Source organism: Leuciscus leuciscus (genome assembly GCF_965113295.1).
Source record: "Leuciscus leuciscus genome assembly, chromosome: 5".
Taxonomy (NCBI): domain Eukaryota; kingdom Metazoa; phylum Chordata; class Actinopteri; order Cypriniformes; family Leuciscidae; genus Leuciscus; species Leuciscus leuciscus.
In genome coordinates this window covers 52,938,117-52,957,531 of record NC_138729.1, presented here as the reverse complement: position 1 = coordinate 52,957,531, position 19,415 = coordinate 52,938,117, and the positions used below count along the sequence as shown (strand labels likewise).

The 19,415-nt window shown below is 35.2% G+C and overlaps 2 protein-coding genes across 2 annotated transcripts in view; one reads left to right on the top strand and one right to left on the bottom strand.

The window, feature by feature from the left end:
* Positions 1 to 9,182, top strand: part of mcc (MCC regulator of WNT signaling pathway) — a 112,690-nt gene extending 103,508 nt beyond the window's left edge. Inside the window, exons 16-19 of the mRNA XM_082171336.1 lie at positions 709 to 912; positions 2,367 to 2,458; positions 3,482 to 3,604; positions 6,119 to 9,182. Coding sequence (XP_082027462.1) covers positions 709 to 912; positions 2,367 to 2,458; positions 3,482 to 3,604; positions 6,119 to 6,299 — 600 coding nt within the window. The 3' untranslated portion in view covers positions 6,300 to 9,182. The remainder of the gene's footprint in view (positions 1 to 708; positions 913 to 2,366; positions 2,459 to 3,481; positions 3,605 to 6,118) is intronic.
* The window catches only part of ppp1cc (protein phosphatase 1, catalytic subunit, gamma isozyme), a 32,519-nt gene continuing 21,558 nt past the window's right edge, over positions 8,455 to 19,415 (bottom strand). Inside the window, exons 5-7 of the mRNA XM_082171299.1 lie at positions 18,132 to 18,355; positions 15,315 to 15,449; positions 8,455 to 13,105 (exon numbers count right to left, since the gene is read on the bottom strand). Coding sequence (XP_082027425.1) covers positions 13,016 to 13,105; positions 15,315 to 15,449; positions 18,132 to 18,355 — 449 coding nt within the window. The 3' untranslated portion in view covers positions 8,455 to 13,015. The remainder of the gene's footprint in view (positions 13,106 to 15,314; positions 15,450 to 18,131; positions 18,356 to 19,415) is intronic.

Below are 19,415 nucleotides of genomic sequence, written 5' to 3'. Positions count from 1 at the left end.
TATATATATATTTACTTATTTTAATGTTATTTCAAATATTTTAATGTTTTCATAACGTTTCATATTTTTAAGTATTTTTTATTAATTTACATTTATTTGAATGTAATATTAAAGTGTATATAAGTGTTATATTTAAGTGTTTCATTTGTATCATTTAATTAGTAATTAATTTTTCATATTGTTGTAAAACATTTTTTTTATTATTTTAAAATAATTCATATTTTTCATATTTTCATAAATTCAATATTTTTGTGCTTTTATTTGTATTATTTTAAAATAATTTAATTTACTTTTGTTGTACAAAATATATAATGTTCACATTTCTTTAAGTGTTTTATTTTTTATATATTTTATATTTGTTCTTAAAATAATTTATTTACGTTTTAATTGATTTGTTTAATTTTTAGAAAGCATATTATTTTATGCTATTAAAATATAATTAATATTTGTCATATTTTCATAACATTTCTTATATTTAAGTGTTTTTTTTATTTCAACTTTTATTTAAATTTAAATTTAATTTTTTGTACTTATTTATTTTACTTTTGTTGAAAAAAAAATATATTTTCAAAATATTACATATTTAGTACTGTTTTATTTAGATTTTTTTTTTTTTTTATTCTATAAAAGCTTATAAAAGCTCTGAGTGCAGAAGGAGCTGAAGGCTCACATGCGTGTGTGTGCGTGTGTGTGTGTGTGTGTGTGCAGGAGGAGATGGCGGAGCTCAAGGCTCATCTGTATCTCCTGGAGAAGGAGAAGAAGGCTCTGGAGCTGAAGTTGAGCACGCGTGAGGCTCAGGAACAGGCGTATCTGGTGCACATCGAGCTCCTGAAGTCTGAGGTGGAGGAGCATCAGGAACAGAGACGCCGATCACTCAACTCCAGCGCTGGAGGAGAACACACGAGTGCCAAGGTACACAACAACTACACAATCAGTGACAACACAACTATTTGTCTGTCTGTCTGTCTATCTATCCATCTATCTATCTGTGAGTGTGAGAGTGAGCGTGAGAGTGAGCGTGAGAGTGAGAGTGAGCGTGAGAGTGAGCGTGAGAGTGAGCGTGAGAGTGAGAGTGAGCGTGAGAGTGAGCGTGAGAGTGAGCGTGAGAGTGAGCGTGAGAGTGAGCGTGAGAGTGAGCGTGAGAGTGAGCGTGAGAGTGAGCGTGAGTGTGAGCGTGAGTGTGAGCGTGAGAGTGAGCGTGAGAGTGAGCGTGAGAGTGAGCGTGAGAGTGAGCGTGAGAGTGAGCGTGAGAGTGAGCGTGAGTGTGAGCGTGAGTGTGAGCGTGAGTGTGAGCGTGAGTGTGAGAGTGAGTGTGAGAGTGAGTGTGAGAGTGAGTGTGAGAGTGAGTGTGAGAGTGAGTGTGAGAGAGTGTGAGAGTGAGTGTGAGAGTGAGTGTGAGAGTGAGTGTGAGAGTGAGTGTGAGAGTGAGTGTGAGAGTGAGTGTGAGTGTGAGAGTGAGTGTGAGAGTGAGAGTGAGTGTGAGAGTGAGTGTGAGAGTGAGTGTGAGAGTGAGTGTGAGAGTGAGTGTGAGAGTGAGTGTGAGAGTGAGTGTGAGAGTGAGTGTGAGAGTGAGTGTGAGAGTGAGTGTGAGAGTGAGTGTGAGAGTGAGTGTGAGAGTGAGTGTGAGAGTGAGTGTGAGAGTGAGAGTGAGAGTGAGAGTGAGTGTGAGTGTGAGTGTGAGAGTGAGTGTGAGAGTGAGTGTGAGAGTGAGTGTGAGAGTGAGTGTGAGAGTGAGAGTGAGTGTGAGTGTGAGTGTGAGTGTGAGAGTGAGTGTGAGAGTGAGTGTGAGTGTGAGAGTGAGTGTGTGTGTGTGTGATCTCACCTGTGCTGCAGAGTGTCCGTCTCACACACAATGTTCTCTAACAGTCGCTGCAGATCCAGAATGCCTCATGAAGCCAGAGCTCTACTGTACTGATGTTTCAGTTGTGTTTTGATTATTACTATGATAGTTGTGTTTACAGTCATGCATTTATCTGACGCTTTTATCCTTACGTTGCATTCAAGGTTTGCATTTTACCTTTATGCGTTATAATTGTCAAATATCTGTCTATCTAAAGCTTGAATGCAGTGTATATAGCAACTTTCAAAAGAGCAACATCAGCAATTTTGTCTGTTCTTGTTTGTCCACTAATTGTTAAATATGCAGATAATATGTTTTGCATAAAACTTGATTGCTATGAAACTGTCCATCATAAATATTGTGATGTCATCAACATGCTGAGTTCTGATTGAACTGTTTATTTGAAATAATTAATATTTGGATCTGGAGATTGGAGAGGAAGTTTTAAGCTCTGAAAGCCCTGAAAGAAACATTAAGAGTGTGTGTGTGTGTGTGTGTGTGTGTGTGTGTGTGTGTGTGTGTGCAGGACTCGGGAGATTCTCCAGCGATCAGTCTGTGTGATCTGAGGAGTTTGAGTGACAGTGATCTCGCAGCGGAGCTCACCGGCGCCCTCAGGAGGTCAGCACTCATCTAACACATCTAATAGACAAATATTCTAAATGATAAAAAAAATTATATATATCATAAATTATATCAATTATAAATATCATATTTGATACATCCGACTTTTATGGCATATATATAATATGAAATAATGAGAATATGGAGGAAAAACAGCTCAATTTTATTTTATTCAGAAACTGAAACTGAGCAAAAATATGCAATTTGCTGCAGATGCTGATATTAATATGAAGAAAAGTAAGATGAAATTCTGATGCTTGTAATGTAAATCAATGAGATCTTTATAACAGTGCAGCAGATACTGACATAAACTGCATATAAATATCAATATCTGCCAATAATATGTCTTAGTAAGATGATATTATAATGCTTAGTTTATGATCAAAGCTCTGTAGTTTTAAAACAATGCAATGCATTTTAATGATGATTGAAAGATGAACAAATAAACTTTCCTCAAAAGCCTGATGATCATATTTGATACTCGTGATATAAAATGAAAGATGTCTGGATAATTAAGTAAACGTTGAGTACAGTAAGTGTTCATGTTGAAATATTACTGACAATATTACATTTTTTATGTTTACTTGATAAAAATCAGTAAAGATTTTAGAGCAAAAGAACTGAAGGTGGATAAAATTAATCAAAGAAAAATTTCTTTTTTTGTGTGTGTACAAGGGTTTATTTTATTATTTTGTAATTTTTATTTATTCTTTAATATTTCCTTTTTCTTGCTTTAATTTCCTTTTTATTTTCAAACTTTTATTTAGTTTTTTTAAGTTTTAGTAATTTACCTTATTTTTGTAAGTTGCCACTGCAAGTTTTACATATAATATTTATATTTTATTTCAGTTAACAAAGACCATTTTAATAGTTTAGTACAATAACAGCGCTGGCGTTCATTAGTGATCAAAATCAAGAACTGCAGCTCGTCATGTTGATCTGTGTGTGTGTGTGTGTGTGTGTGTGTGTGTGTGTGTGTGTGTGTGTGTGTGTGTGTGTGTGTGTGTGTGTGTGTTGCAGAGAGAAGAAGCTGAAGGCTCGTGTTCAGGAGTTGGTCTCTGCGTTAGAGCGACTCACTAAGAGCAGTGAAGTCCGTCATCAGCAGTCAGCGGAGTTCGTGAACGACCTTAAACGAGCAAACAGGTACTACACACACACACACACACACACACTCACTCACACTCACACACTCTCACACACACACAAACTCATTTGATTGTAATAATCATTAGTGATGAGAGGATTCAGAAGCTGTAGATCAGCGTTCCTCAAATCCGGTCCTGAGTTTCTTTATTAAGTTTCAACCCTGATCAAACACTCCTGAAGAATCCAGTCCAGATGTTCATCATCATCATCATCATCACACGCCCTCTGCTGCCTGAACACACTCACTGCAGGTGTCGGTTCTGAATCAGTGTGTGTGTTGTTCTAGTGTTGTCTTTATACCATTATAATATGTGTTAAGATTTTAAATTAGCTTTGATTTTAAGTTGTAGCAATTTTTTCCATCTGCGTTTGTCATTTTTATTCATTTTTTTTAAATATTTTAATTTAGCTTAAATTAAGTTATATTTTAGTTTTAGTCATTTTAGTTCTTCAGTGTAATTTTTTTACGTTCAATCTTTGTTTTATTTTCTTAAGTGCTTTGTCATTTTTAATCTTTTTTTATATTTCTATTTAGCTTTGATTTATTATTTCAGTTTTAATCATTTTAGTACTTCAACTACCAAGGCAGAGTTTCTCATTTTCATTTGAGTTTTTTTTTTTTTTTTTTTTTGTCTAATATTTATATTTTATTCTATGTGCTTTTTTGTTGTTTTTATTCTTTTTTTAATTGTTCCATTTAGCTTTAATTTATTGTGATTTTATTTTATTTTTTTTGTGATTTTAGTACTTCAACTTCATTTCAAATTTTCATATTTTCATTTAGGGTTAACCCTTCATTTCATTTTCATCAAATTTTAATTTTATTTTTTGTCATTTTCATCAGTTTTTATTTATCTGTTTTCATTTTAGTTTTAGTAATTTTAGTACTTTTCATCAACTTTTTTACGTTTAAGATATTTTCCAACATTTGCTTTGTTTTTTTTGTTCTGTGCTTTCATAATTTTTATTAGGTTTTTTATTTGTATTTAGTTTTGATTTATTATTTCAGTTTTAATAATTTTAGTACTTCAACTTGTTTGTTATCAAGGCAGTGTTTCTCATTTTCATTTGAGTTTAAAAAAAATTATTTTTATATATATATTATTCAGTGCTTTTGTCATTTTTATTCTTTATTAATAGTTCCATTTAGTTTTAATTGGTTGTGATTTTAAGTTTTAGTGATTTAAACACTTAATTTCTAATGTTCATAAACTTTTTTACGTTATTTTGTCTAATATTAGTTTTTTTGTTCTGTGCTTTCGTCATTTTTATTAGTTTTTAAATATTTCTATTTATCTCAAATTGTATGTCAGTTTTAGTAATTTGAGTACTTCAGCTCGTTTCAGTTAGTTGACAGGAGTATTTCTAATTTTCTTTTACGTAAGTTTTAAGTTTTTATTTTATTTATTTTTTTATGGACGTTTGTCATTTTCATTTTTTAATAGTTCATATTTAAGTTTTAGTTATTGTAATTTTTGTACCTCAGTTTGTTGCAAATTAGTGTTTTTTTAATCTAATTTTCATATTTTATTTTATGTGCTTTTTGTCATTTTCATTTGTTTTTTTGTTTTTATTTATCTCTGTTTTTATTTGAGTTTTTGTAATTAATACTTCAACTTCATTTCTAATTTTCATCAACTTTTTTTAAAAATGATGTTTTTTGTTCTGTGCTTTTGTCATTTTATTAGTTTTTAAATATTTCTATTTATCTCTATTTTAAGTTTTAGTAATTTTAGTACTTAAGTTAGTTGACAGCAATTTTTCTAATTTTCTTTTACATTTTTTGTTTTACATTTTTTTATTTTATAGACTTTTTTACATTTTTATTTATCTCTGATTTTATTTAATTTTGTTTTATTTTAGTACTTCAATTTAATTTCAAATTTTCATCAACTTTTTAATGTTTAAGATTTTGTCTAATATTAGTTTTGTTGTTCTGTGCTTTTGTCATTTTTATTAGTTTTAAAATATTTCTATTTATCTCTTATTTTTTTAAGTTTTAGTAATTTTAGTACTTAAGCTGTTTCAGTTAGTTGACAGCAATTTTTCTAATTTTCTTTTCCTTTTCTTTGTTTAAGTTTTTTCATGTTATGGACTTCTGTCATTTTTATAAAAAAAATTATTATAGTTCTAATTAGCTTTTATTTATTGTAATTGTCGCACCTCAGTTTGTCGTCAAAGCAATGTTTCTAATCTTTCTCAAGTTTTTCATCTATTGGTTTCATCGGTTCTCGACTGCTATTCCTGCCGTTCCCGGATGTGAAATGTTTTGAATTTAAATATTCACATCTTAAATATACGGCCATGTTGAAGCCCATAAAAATGCAATGCATTAAAATGCAAGCAGGGTTATTATAGCAATGCAGATTTGTTTTTCAAGTAGTGCAATTCAACAAGCTTTTGTTTCAAAAACATGTTTTACTTCCATAAGTGTCTCAGCTCATGCAGTGTGTGTGTGTGTGTGTGTGTGTGTGTGTGTGTGTGTGTGTGTGTGTGTGTGTGTGTTTGCAGTAATCTGGTGGCGGCGTATGAGAAAGCCAAGAAGAAGCATCAGAACAAGCTGAAGAAGCTGGAGTCTCAGATGATGTCGATGGTGGAGCGACACGAGACACAGGTGCGAATGTTGAAACAGCGAATCGCTCTTCTGGAGGAGGAGACGTCTCGACCACACACCAACGAGACCTCTCTCTGATACACACACACACACACACACACACACACACACACACGCTGCGGGACGTTTCCTACTATATTACAGGATCCTTCACCAACAAATCACAACACCAGAGGAATCTCCGACAGAAACCATGGTTTATTCTGAGGAACACAAAAGAAGACGTTTATCAGGATGTTCACGCTGCTCTTTTACATGCAAAAACACTGTCAGGATACAAAACAGTTATTAAATATTCCATAACTCATACGAGACATGAAGCGACGGGTCATGTGTGAGAGTCCGGTGTTTTATACCGCTTCGTTTTTCCAGTGTGTAATTATGAGGTCGACAAAGACTAGTTTTATGCTTTTGTTAGTAAATATGATGAGATGAACTGAACCGACTGAAATCGACATGTTAAATCAGGACTCAATACTGACTCAGACCTGGTTTAGTTTAAAGCTCTCGAGAGACACAGACAGAATGCAGAGAATTTAGGTTTTTTCAGCAATAATTGAGAATGAGCCACAGATGAAACTCATCATTTACACAAAGTTTATAAACTACTCTGAAATATAAATGACTAAACTGATTCTGAACAGATTTACACACTTCAGATCTGTAGAATGTATGAATTATAATCTTCATTAACTGAAACTCCACTTGTGTTGATTCTTTATCCGCCGGTTTAGGATCTGTGTGTTATTTTATCAGGAACACTTTACAGTAAAGCTCTCCTGTAATTAATGCATTCATGAACAAAACATTAACAATATACTGCATTTATTCATCTTTGTTAATGTTAGTTAATAAAAATACGACATTTCATGTTAGTTGACGCTGCGCTAACAGAGTTTATATTCCCTCATTTTTGACGGAAATATATATATTTTTTTTTTATTAGGATTTCTTTTTGTTATTGGAATGTTACGAAACTTCGTAAAGGTTTTGGAACTTGATATGTGAAAAAATCACACTCAAAAATGGAAATGAATGAGAGAGGAGTTTCCTCTTGAGATCAGCTTTGGAGATATTAACCTCACATTTGGAACACAACTTGTTTAGATTTATAGCTTTGATTTTCTCACAGTTTTAGAGTAAAACATGTTTTGGAAAATATATATTTCATATAAAAATTAAAAATATTATTTATGCATTTTTCATAACACATCAGCAATAATCTGCTATGTATCTTCTTTAAAAAGAGACCAAACTTCAGTCTGTGAGTTATGGAAGCTTGTTTTCGCCACAGAATAAAACATTTTAAAAGATAATTGCGACTTTTTATCTCACAATTGCGTGTTATAAAGTCCAATTCTAAGGAACTTTTTTTTATTTTTACCTCAGAATAGTTTATATCTCGCAATTGCGTGTTATAAAGTCAGAATTGCGAGATATAAACATGCAATTCTGAGAAAAAAAGTCTGAATTTCAAGTATATTTCTCGCAATTGCGAGTTTATATCTCATAATTCTGAGTCAAAATTGTGAGATTAAAAAGTCGCAATTACCTTTTTTATTGTTCACTCTGTGGCGGAAACAAGTGAGTCAAAGCTTTAAAGATGGAGATTTAATTTTCAGGTCTATATTTTCAGAAAGTGAATAAATATAATTTACTACCATAAAATCCCCTAAAAATACAAAATATATGAAAAAAAAAAAATCTTTATAGAACTAAAACATGCATTTAATTGGGAAAAAACATAAATTTAGTCTTGCGCAGACCACCAGAGGGATCAACTGTATTAATAAATGTTGAAATTAACATGAACTAAGGTTGATAAATGCAGTGGAGTTATTAGTCCATGTTAACTCGTTTAGTTGCAACAATGTAAAGTCTTAACATTTGTGTCAAATTTCAGTGTCACATTTAAACCCCAGGCATGAATTCATATAATATCTGTCAATCTTCTGCTTTGATCATCAGTTGTCAGAATTGTCTCCGTTCACATTCCTGCTGTTCCAGACTCGTCTTTCTTCAGAGAACAATTTGTTCACATGAAAATTAGTTTTTTCCTTTTCCTGATCAGGCAGATTCATGCAAATTCCAAGATTTTTTTTATTTTTATAAAGTGCATAATTTTTTTTTACAAAGTGCAATGCATAAAAAAAGTATGATTATGAACATCTAAATTTTTTAAGGCTGGAAAAATGACATTTTTGTGTGAAATGTTCATGTGTTCGTTTGCATCCAGAGTGTAAAATGACAGTATCAACAAATCTCACATTTCGGTTTATGCACAAGAACAGGTTTGATTGTCCTCAACACCACAGACGCACTTTCACCGCATTGCCTTGAGTTTATATTTCCCTCTGCTGAATATCAACACCTCAAACTCCAGTTTTATATGATATTGCAACCGTTCACGCGCTTGAGCTCCAAACGTCAGCGATCCAGTGTTGACGTCACGACCTCCTTAATGGTTATTATGCACACGTGGTTTTCATTCACATTTATCACTATTGACACTGACTGTGCTTGACATTTGCTGAAATATTCAATGCAATACAAATGCATTCTGTCATTGAATGCCGATCGATCAGCCCATAGAAAGATGTGAACGAGCATTTAACACAATAATCCATCATTCATAACGCAGATTTATGCTGGACGATCAGATGTCAAGAGCAATGATTTACTTCCTCATGGTTTGACTCTGCGTCAGTAAATAAAGGCATAAACTGAAGGATGTAGTGAAAGCGGGAACGATTATAAGAGATGATTTAAAGACTATGAGATGCTTGTCCTTCCTTTTATGAAAAGTATATTCATATCCTGGCTGGAGAAACTATAAAGGGGTTTGTGAATTGTACTTTATTTGCACAGATCTGTTTATGAATCAAATCTTTGCAATCGTTTTGTTTTATTTTAATACAGAATGTATTTGTTTATATAATAAAGAAATAATGCAACACTTCATGTAAATGGTCCCGTTCATCCCTGCACTTGTTTAAAGCCAAAGTCTTTTTGGATTTAAACTTTATTCTATTATTCCAGATAATATTTCTGCGATTAAACTCCATATTTCAACTGAGTTTTAATGAAAGATTTTTCATGAAACATTCAAAAGATCAACTTTTTTCCTTAGAAAAACATGCACTGATAAATATGATACACTCTGAGTGCGTCATGTTTCAAAGTGGACAAATAAAGAAAATATACATAAAATAATTGTATACGTTTTTATAATTATATAATTTTATACATTTTTAATTTTAATAAAAGCTTGAAAGATTACTATTTTAAATGTTTTTGAAAGACGTTTCTTCTGCTTATCAAGACTGCATTTATTTGATGGAAAATACAGTGAAATAACAGCCGTTTTCATATATAAAGAGTAGCAAATTAGCTCAAAAAGGGAATTATGATTAATTATGAATATTTGGATCAGTTTACCGGATTAACTTGTTGTATCTACATTAACATTACAATCAATCAGTAATTCCCGTGAACACTCAATATTGATTATTAATAGAAATGTTAATTTCCAGGGTTAAAATAACTCTTACTGTACAGTTCTACACACAGAGCATGTGGTCAGAATCTGGAATCATTAAATTCACTTTATGTATTGTGTACAACTAAATCATGAACACAACTAATCTAAACACACACACACACACAGGTAAACTGGTGAGTGACAGAATGAAACCGGAAGCTGGAAATGAAACTATGGAAAAGAACCATCAGCTTTCTTCATATCACGTCAAACTGAGCAAATTATACTTTGTTCTCAGATTGTTAATGTTCACATCATCAGCATTACGTGACATTTAATGCCCTTCTGATATTATCCGTGTGTCCGCATGAGCCGGTGTCAGTCTCTCAGAAGCCCGAAGTCTTTAGTGTGTTACAGCGGGTGAATCTCCAGCTGGTGATCGTCGATTGAACCTTTCTGGATCCGCCAGCAAATTGACAAGTTTAATTATATCAAGTAAAAAAAAAAGAATCGAAAGACACGACAGTAAATCACACAATGTTCTGGGATGCGTGTTCATTTATAGATCAGTTCACCTATTAATTACTGCAGAATTGTTTTTCTAATATACATCTTTACAATTATTGTTTTTATATCATTCATGCTGAATATTACTCTTTTTTTTTTTTACTGACTGACCCCAAACTTTCGAAGCGTTTTGTATATTGTTACAAAAGATTTCTATTTTAAAGGTATAGCGGAGGATGTTTTACTTCCTGGTGGGTAGTCTAAACTATTGGTCCTCCTAATTGTCAATCATTCTGGTGAATCAATCAAACTTTTCAAAAAGTGGAGAGGGCGGGTCTTATCTAAAATTTGGAAAGATCCTCCGCTATACCTTTAACTAAATGCTGTTCATCAACTTTTTATTCAAAGAATCCTGAAAAATAAAAATCACATGTATTGCGTTATATGCACATGTAATATGCAAATATAGTAAGTGTTCGGTTGTCATGTTTAATGAAACAACCATTAAACTCATTAAACATCTTATCTTTGGGGATTTAAGACCAGATTCATTTTATGTTCTTAAAAATAAAGGATGCACCGATATGAACATTTTGGCCGATATCGATAACCGACAATTCTTTATATTTGAAAGCCAATAACCGATATATCGGCAGATAAATCGAAATCCAGTTTTTTATATAATTTTTAATAGCCTGATTACAGAAACAAAAGTCTCACCATTAAAATAATACATTATTTATCGGCTTTAATATATCAGACACATTGTATTATCGGGCCGATAACAAAAAAAAATGAACTGATATCGGCCGATACCGATTATCGATTGGTAACACAATAGTTTTGTTTGTTAACATGAACTACTGATAAACAATATTAATACAGCATTTATTAATCTTTCTGCATTTACTAATACATTATTAACCAAAGCAATGTTCTTCCGGTAGCGACATCGCTGTGTTTGATCCGCTAGACGTTACATAGTGTGGAAATAAGAAAACAGAAGTTAAGAATCATGTCTTATATTTCATTAAACATTGATTAAAAAGTGAACACAAACAACGCACTGGTGTTTCCTTCTCCCTTCGGTTTATTTCGCAAGTATAACAATTATTTATAGTGTGGAAAACTGTGAATTATTGCCAAGACTGAACAAAACACTGGTGTATATTTACAGTGAGCTTGTGTTGATCTGAAACACTGTAGAAAGTTTTCCTGACGTGATTTACCTGATGAGGAGCTACTGTACTCTGAGGACATGCTGGAGGCCTCGAGTCCCACACACACACACACACACACACACATGCAACACAAGAGACACACACACGTCATGAAGAAGAAGAAGAAGAAAACAAGGCATCGTGTCAACAAGAACAAACCGAGACACACACCAGTCAAACGTTTGGGGTCGGGAAGATTTTTTATGTTTTAAAAGAGACTCTTCTGCCCATCAAGACTGTGTTTATTTGATTAAAAATACAAACAAAAACAGTAAAAATGTGAAATATTATTATAATTTAAAATAACTGTTTTCTATGTGACTATATAGTAAAATATAATTTATTCCTGTGAATTTTCAGCATCATTACTCCAGTCTTCAGGGTCACATGATCCTTCAGAAATCACTCTAATATGATGATTTGATGATCAAGAAACATTTATGATTATTATCAGTGTTGAAAACAGTTGTTGTACATTTTATCTCAGGATTCTTTGAATAGAAAGATCAAAAAGAACCGCATTTCTTATAAATAGAATGTTTTCTAACATTATAAATGTCTTAACTGTCACTTTTAAACAATTTAATTAATCCTTGATGAATAAAAGTATTAATGTCTTTTATTTATTTCCCCAAAAAATAAAAATAAAATTCTTGACCTCAAACTTTTGAACGGTCGTGTTTAATGTTACAAAAGATTCTATTTCAGATTAATGCTGTTTTTTTTTACTTTCTATTCATCAAAGAATCCTGAAATAAAAATGTAAAAAACAGTTTTCAACACTGATAATAATCATAAATGTTTCTTGATCATCAAATCCTCATATTAGAGTGATTTCTGAAGGATCATGTGACACTGAAGACTGGAGTTATGATGCTGAAAATGTAAAGGAATAAGTTACACTATTATATATTCACATAGAAAACAGCCGTTTTAAATAATAATAATTTTTCACAATATTACTGTATTTTTTTGTATTTTTAATTAAATAAACAGCCTTGATGAGCAGAAGAGACTCTATTAAAAACATTAAACCTCTTCCCGAACGCAAACCTTTAACTGGTAGTGTAAATGTTACGTGATGAACACACTCAAATCATGCGCTCTTCTTTAAATCATGAGAATATAAAAAAAAGTCAAAATCATAAAGCATTTTTAAAACTGGACTGGATATCAAACCTCATGGCACACGTTCACGAGACAAACGAATAGAAAACTGCAGAGAAACTGAAGGTGCTTAAAAACAGAGCGAGTGAAACATCTCATTTGTTCACAGTGGTTTGAACGAGCAAATCGAAGCATCAGCGGAGTGTCGATTTACAATCCCAGAAATCCCAGCTCCTTTACACACACACACACACACTTACAATGGGAGGAGCTTGTGTCAAACTGAGATGTACGTCATCCTGAACTGGGGATAAAAGCTCCAAGAACAACTAAAAAAACACTCAAATCAAATAAAACGGCTCTCTGCTGTCAGAGAAGCTCCGGACGGTGGCGGAGGAAAGAGGAAAGAGTTAAAGTGAAGTTCAGCCTTCAGATCCGTGACATGAGAAGACTGCGAGTCCAAACGGGTCACGTGACCCTCATTTCTTGGCTTGTTTGGCGACCATGTTCCTGGGTGGAGTCACGGGACGGCTCGAGTTTGGCTTCTTCTTCTCCGCTGGCTTCAAAATCTGCAGGACAGGAAATGAACACGTTACAATAGACCGTAAAAACACAAATACATACACAAATAAAGCGGATGTACATGACAGGGTTTGTGCAGATTCTGTCAAATGAAAATCCAGGACTTTCAAGGACTTAAAGCACTACTTTTTTGGATTTCAATGACAATCAAACAATATGTTTATTATTTATTTGACTGAAATGACATGTATATGGTATATGATGTTTGACTTCACAGAGATCACTGCACTGACCAGCGCTGTCAGCACTTTAACCATTTAAAGGATACTATCGCCTGCCTTATTCAAACTCATTTATCCCCATGAATATATGATTGACCTGAAGAATAAAAGTTGTGTTATGTACTTATATCATAAACTTAATAATCAAGCTCATAGCTCTATCTCTCAGACAGGCTGGTGTTCATTTTGCGTGAAAAGATTGTGCTTTACCCCCGAAAAATACAATAAATATATATTGTATTTCAATAATTCAAGCACTTTTGTTTTCAAGGGTTCTCCAGAACTTAAATTCCTAAATGTCAAATTCAAAACTTTACAATAAGGTCTCATTTCTCATCTTAATGCATTAACTAACAATTTATGAATCTTTGTTAAAAGTTAGTTAATTATAGTACAACTGTTCATATTAGTTCACAGTGTATTAACTACTCTTAAAGTCTCCCTGTGGTGGAAGTCCTGCGTTTGATGTTGTTTATGTGTCTATACATCAATATTCCTATGAAATATTAGATATTATTATTAGAATGTTGCTAATTATTACTCTAATTATTACACTTCTTTTTTCATTAAATGTTGCTCCAAGAACACATTAATGTGCACATTAGATACAGTGTATAGATACATTGCTTTAAATGGGAATACACATTTTACTTTATGCAATATGTGGGTAAAATGGCCATAAATTAATATCAATTCATTCCATTATATCTTTCATAATATAGTTGAGAATCATCTTTATACAAATTTTGGTCAAATAAATCCTGGAACCCCAACATTTATTGGTGATTGAAAAAGAAATCCCATTGTTTTTGCCTATACATATCATTTCATGTCATTTCGAGTCCTGGTGTCACTACAGAGGACAGAGCATAACATATGAAGAAAATATCATTTTTCAAAAATGTGGGGTTTTTTTACCATTTGTTTCTTATGCTCTAAACAATGTGATGACATGAAAAAAAAAACTAAAATCAAAAAACTTTTTTTTTCTGGGTCTCAGGAGGATAATAAAATCTGTACATGTAGTTAAAAAAAAAAATACGACCAAGTATGGTGACACAGAATAAAGTGTGGCGCTTTTCTAAGCGGGTTAAAAAGGATAACTCTTCCCACTATTGACAGAAGTGAGAGGAAGAAGATCAGGCGTGACTTTTTCAAAAGTGCTATTCCGCCATACATTATAGTTATCCTTTTTAACCCGCTTAGAAAAGCGCCACGTTTTATTCTGTGTCACCATGCTTGATCGTATAACTACTCGTGTAACTGTTTTTAAATAGGGAAAACGTTGATGTGTTTGGTCACTTCTAAATTCATTGCTGTCAGATACCACTGAATATCCTGGGCTAAGCTAAGTGCTATCAGAGTGTCACAGCGCGTCAGAGCGATTGAGTGCACGCACTGAGATGAGACAGGTATGTATCAACTCGTCTTAGTTAAGGGAATAACATAGTTTAATATGAAAAAACGGTGGAGTATCCCTTTAAATAAAATAAAAAAATCACCAAAAACAAAATATGGTAACACTTTATTTTAGTGTATTTACTATAGTAATAATGATAAATTATGCATAATTACATGCAACTAACCCTAAAGCAAACCCTAACCCTATAGTGAGTACATGTAGTTCATTAATATTACTCAGTACTTGAGTTTATCATTACACTGTAACACTGACACCTTAAAATAAAGTGCAACCCTAAATATTCTCACAAATAGTATGATTTCATAAAAATTGCATGCATAATAATGATATTAAATGCAGTTTAACAGCATTTTGGATGGAGTACAGCAAGGTTAAAATCATCAGAGGACTTTAATGAGCGTCTCAGAGAGCAGGAACATGATCTTTTAAAGAAGTATTGCTCATTCTTAGCTCATGTTAAGGTAGTTAACTAATGAACCTCTTTGTAAAGTGTTACCCAATCATCAGAGGACTTTAACGAGTGTCTCAGAGCAGGAAAGTGATCTTGCGCACCTGAAAGGAACACATGAGTGTCTCGTCTACACTCATCATGGCTCCGGCGTTGTCGAACTCTCCACAATAGTTGGGCGCAGAGAACAGAGTGACCAGCTGACGCTTGGCGAAGAACTCGTAACCGTCCTCCACCACCTACACACAACACACAAGATCAACTTCAGGCTCTTTATAGGAGTTATATAAATATGGTCATGACCACGTGATTATTTACAGTCAAATGCATCATTCGCCTAATTTAGCTACTTTATGATATTAAATTACTACTTGCTCGACTAACTCTGAAAACCACTTTATTTTCCGTACAAAATCGGTTTCTCTAAATGCTATTTTCAGATGTGCTGAAGTGTGTGTGTGTGTGTGTTGCTGAACGCTGGTGAGTCACTACATTACAGAATGAGTGGATATAGATTAGTGTTTAGGGAACACACACACACACACACGCTCCTATCCGGGTCAGTATGATGTGTTTAGGATCATGTGATCTTCTGATTCGAGTCCAAGCTTCAAATAATAAATGAGATGAAGTATTTGATGCACTGGATTATATTATTAATAAATGGATTTGATTCACTGGATTATATAAATATGGTCATGACCACGTGATTATTTACAGTGAAATAAATTTTTCGCTTAATTTTGAGCAATACAGCCACTTTGAGATATAAATTACTACTGTGATGTACAGCTTTGGAGAGCTCGACTCACTCTGGAAACCACTTTACTTTCCACACACAATTAGTTTCTCTAAATGCTATTTTCAGATGTGCTGAAGTGTGTGTGTGTGTGTGTGTGTGTGTGTGTGTGTGTGTGTGTGTGTGTGTGTGTTGCTGAACGCTGGTGAGTCACTAGATTACAGTATGAGTGGATATAGATTAGTGTTTAGGGAACACACACACACACACGGAGAGCCCTCTGAAAGTACGGAACAATGTCGAGGTGTCGGCTCGTTTCTGCTTCGGGTTCAGTTTCACTTTTCCAATAACTTGACGTTGATGTAACGTGAGACTGAGGGACTCACCCAGCAGACCCAAACTCACTCTCACACACACTCACACTCACACTCACACACTCACACTCACACACTCACACTCACACACTCACACTCACACACTCACACTCACACACTCACACACTCACACACTCAGACACACACTCACACACACACACACACTCACACACACACTCACACACACACTCACACACACACTCACACACACACACACTCACACACACACACACACACACACACACACACACACACACACACACACACACACACACACACACACACACACACACACACACTCACACACACACACACCCACACTCACACCCACACTCACACACACACTCACACACACACACTCACACACACACTCACACACACACACACTCACACACACACACACACACACACACACTCACACTCAGCAGACCCAAACTCACTCTCACACACACACACACACACTCAAACACACTCACTCAGCAGAACCAGACGGTCAGAAACAAACTCACACACACACTCGCCCAGCAGAACCAGACACACTCAGACACACTCAGACACACTCAGACACACTCAGACACACTCAGACACACTCAGACACACTCAGACACACTCAGACACACTCAGACACACTCAGACACACTCAGACACACTCAGACACACTCAGACACACTCAGACACACTCAGACACACTCAGACACACTCAGACACACTCAGACACACTCAGACTCGCCCAGCAGAACCAGACAATCAGAAACTCACCTCACTCACTCCACTCACCTCACTCCACTCACCTCACTCCACTCACCTCACTCCACTCTCCCCTCACTCACCTCACTCCACTCACCTCACTCCACTCACTCCACTCTCCCCTCACTCACCTCACTCCACTCACCTCACTCCACTCACCTCACTCACCTCACCTCACTCCACTCACCTCACCTCACTCCACTCACCTCACTCCACTCACCTCACTCCACTCACCTCACTCCACTCACCTCACTCCACTCACTCCACTCTCCCCTCACCTCACCTCACTCACCTCACCTCACTCCACTCACCTCACCTCACTCCACTCACCTCACCTCACTCACCTCACCTCACTCCACTCACCTCACCTCACTCCACTCACCTCACTCCACTCACCTCACTCCACTCACCTCACTCCACTCACCTCACTCCACTCACCTCACTCCACTCACCTCACTCCACTCACCTCACTCCACTCACCTCACTCCACTCACCTCACTCCACTCCACTCCACTCACTCCACTCCACTCACCTCCTCACCCAGACTCGCCCAGCAGAACCAGACAATCAGAAACATACTCACACACACTCAGACACCCACACCTGCATAACACCAAACCCAGTAACAGCGAGAGACCGGCTGACACGCACAGGGACTAGTCATGGTCTAATAATAGACTGGTTGTCTTTATCTCTATGGTTAGTCGGGGATAAACTCAAGACACTTCTCAAAGGGGTTCTAGTGTGTTATCTATTCCATAAAATAAAAATAATGCAACAAAGTTTGTTTCTAGAGGAAAATAGCATCACAGTCCAGCTTAAGTAAGTTCAGTGTTAATTTTGTTGTAAAAAGTTATTAATTTAGTTCATACATATATATAGCCAATCTGGAGTAAACCGTGATGTCATCGTCCGGCTCAGTTCAGTTCTCATATAATGGTGTCAGTGCAGGAGATCAATAATATTGTAGAATATTAAATTACACAATAACATCTGCCAAATGCATAAATGTAAATGTAGAATCAGAAGTCAGATTGGGTTGGACTGAAGTGAAGGCTGACCTGGTGGGCCCTGCAGATCAGATCCAGGTCATGTTTGTGCAGGAACTTGGCCACCACCTCAGCTCCGAACGTGAAGGACACGCCTCGGTCGTTCTCACCCCATCCCAACACGTCCTTATCCGGGTCGGACCACAGAAGGTCACACAGGAGACCCTGATCCGGCACATCTGTGGGTCTCATGATCCTCCTGATCTGCTCCATGGACTGCAGATCTGGAGACAAACCTGAGGAACAGCAGAAACATCAGTGGCTTGAGACGTCATGCATCAAGCAGGTCAAACTCAATGAAAAATTGGAAATCGGAATCGGCCTAGAAAATTGTAATCGGTGCATCTCTACTGGTAACATCAGACATGTGATGCATCATCAGGACCCACAAATATTCCCCCATTGCATTATTATACATATAGTCGTTTAATGCAGTACTGACACTAAAACTCTGAAAACATTTTTTTTTTTTGTGGGTGAACTATACACTATACATATGGCTGCATTTTTGTATTGCGATATATTGTGACACGATATATGTGACCCTGGACCACAAAACCAGTCACATGGGTCAATTTTTTTTAAATTGAGATTTATGCATCATCTGAAAGCTGAATAAATAAGCTTTCCAGTGATGTATAGTTTGTTAGGATAGGACAATATTTGGCTGAGATGCAACTATTGAACATCTGGAATCTGAGGGTAAAAAAAACAAAACAAAAAAAAACAACAAACATTGAGAAAATCTCCTTTAAAGTTGTTCATTTATGTTGGCGATTGTGCTGCATTCACTCACACAAATACATGTTTGATATATTTACGGTAGGAAATGTACAAAATATCTTAATGGAACATGATCTTTACTGAATATCCTAATGATTTTCAGCATAAAAAAACCCAGATAATTTTGACCCATACAATGTATTGTTGGATATTGCCTCAAATACGAGTGCGACTCGTGACTGGTTTTGTGATCCAGGGTCACATATTGTTACACCCCTACTTTGCATTCCTAGTTTGTAAAGAGAAGCGAGGCCTTCTAGCGCTGCATCTGTTCAGGCACTGCATGCGATACGCCTGGGACTCACACTGACTCACAAATGTGCTCATCATGAACTGATGAAGTCAGAGGATTACACACCCCAAACATTTAGTTTCAGTAAACACAAAAGCAGATGTTCAGGCTCATTTTACATCATGTATTAGCACACAGAGAAAGATCATCAGTGTTGAGGAAGAAGTAACTAACTTGAATTATTTCAGTAGCATTAGGAGCTCGGCTCACTTTAGAAAAGC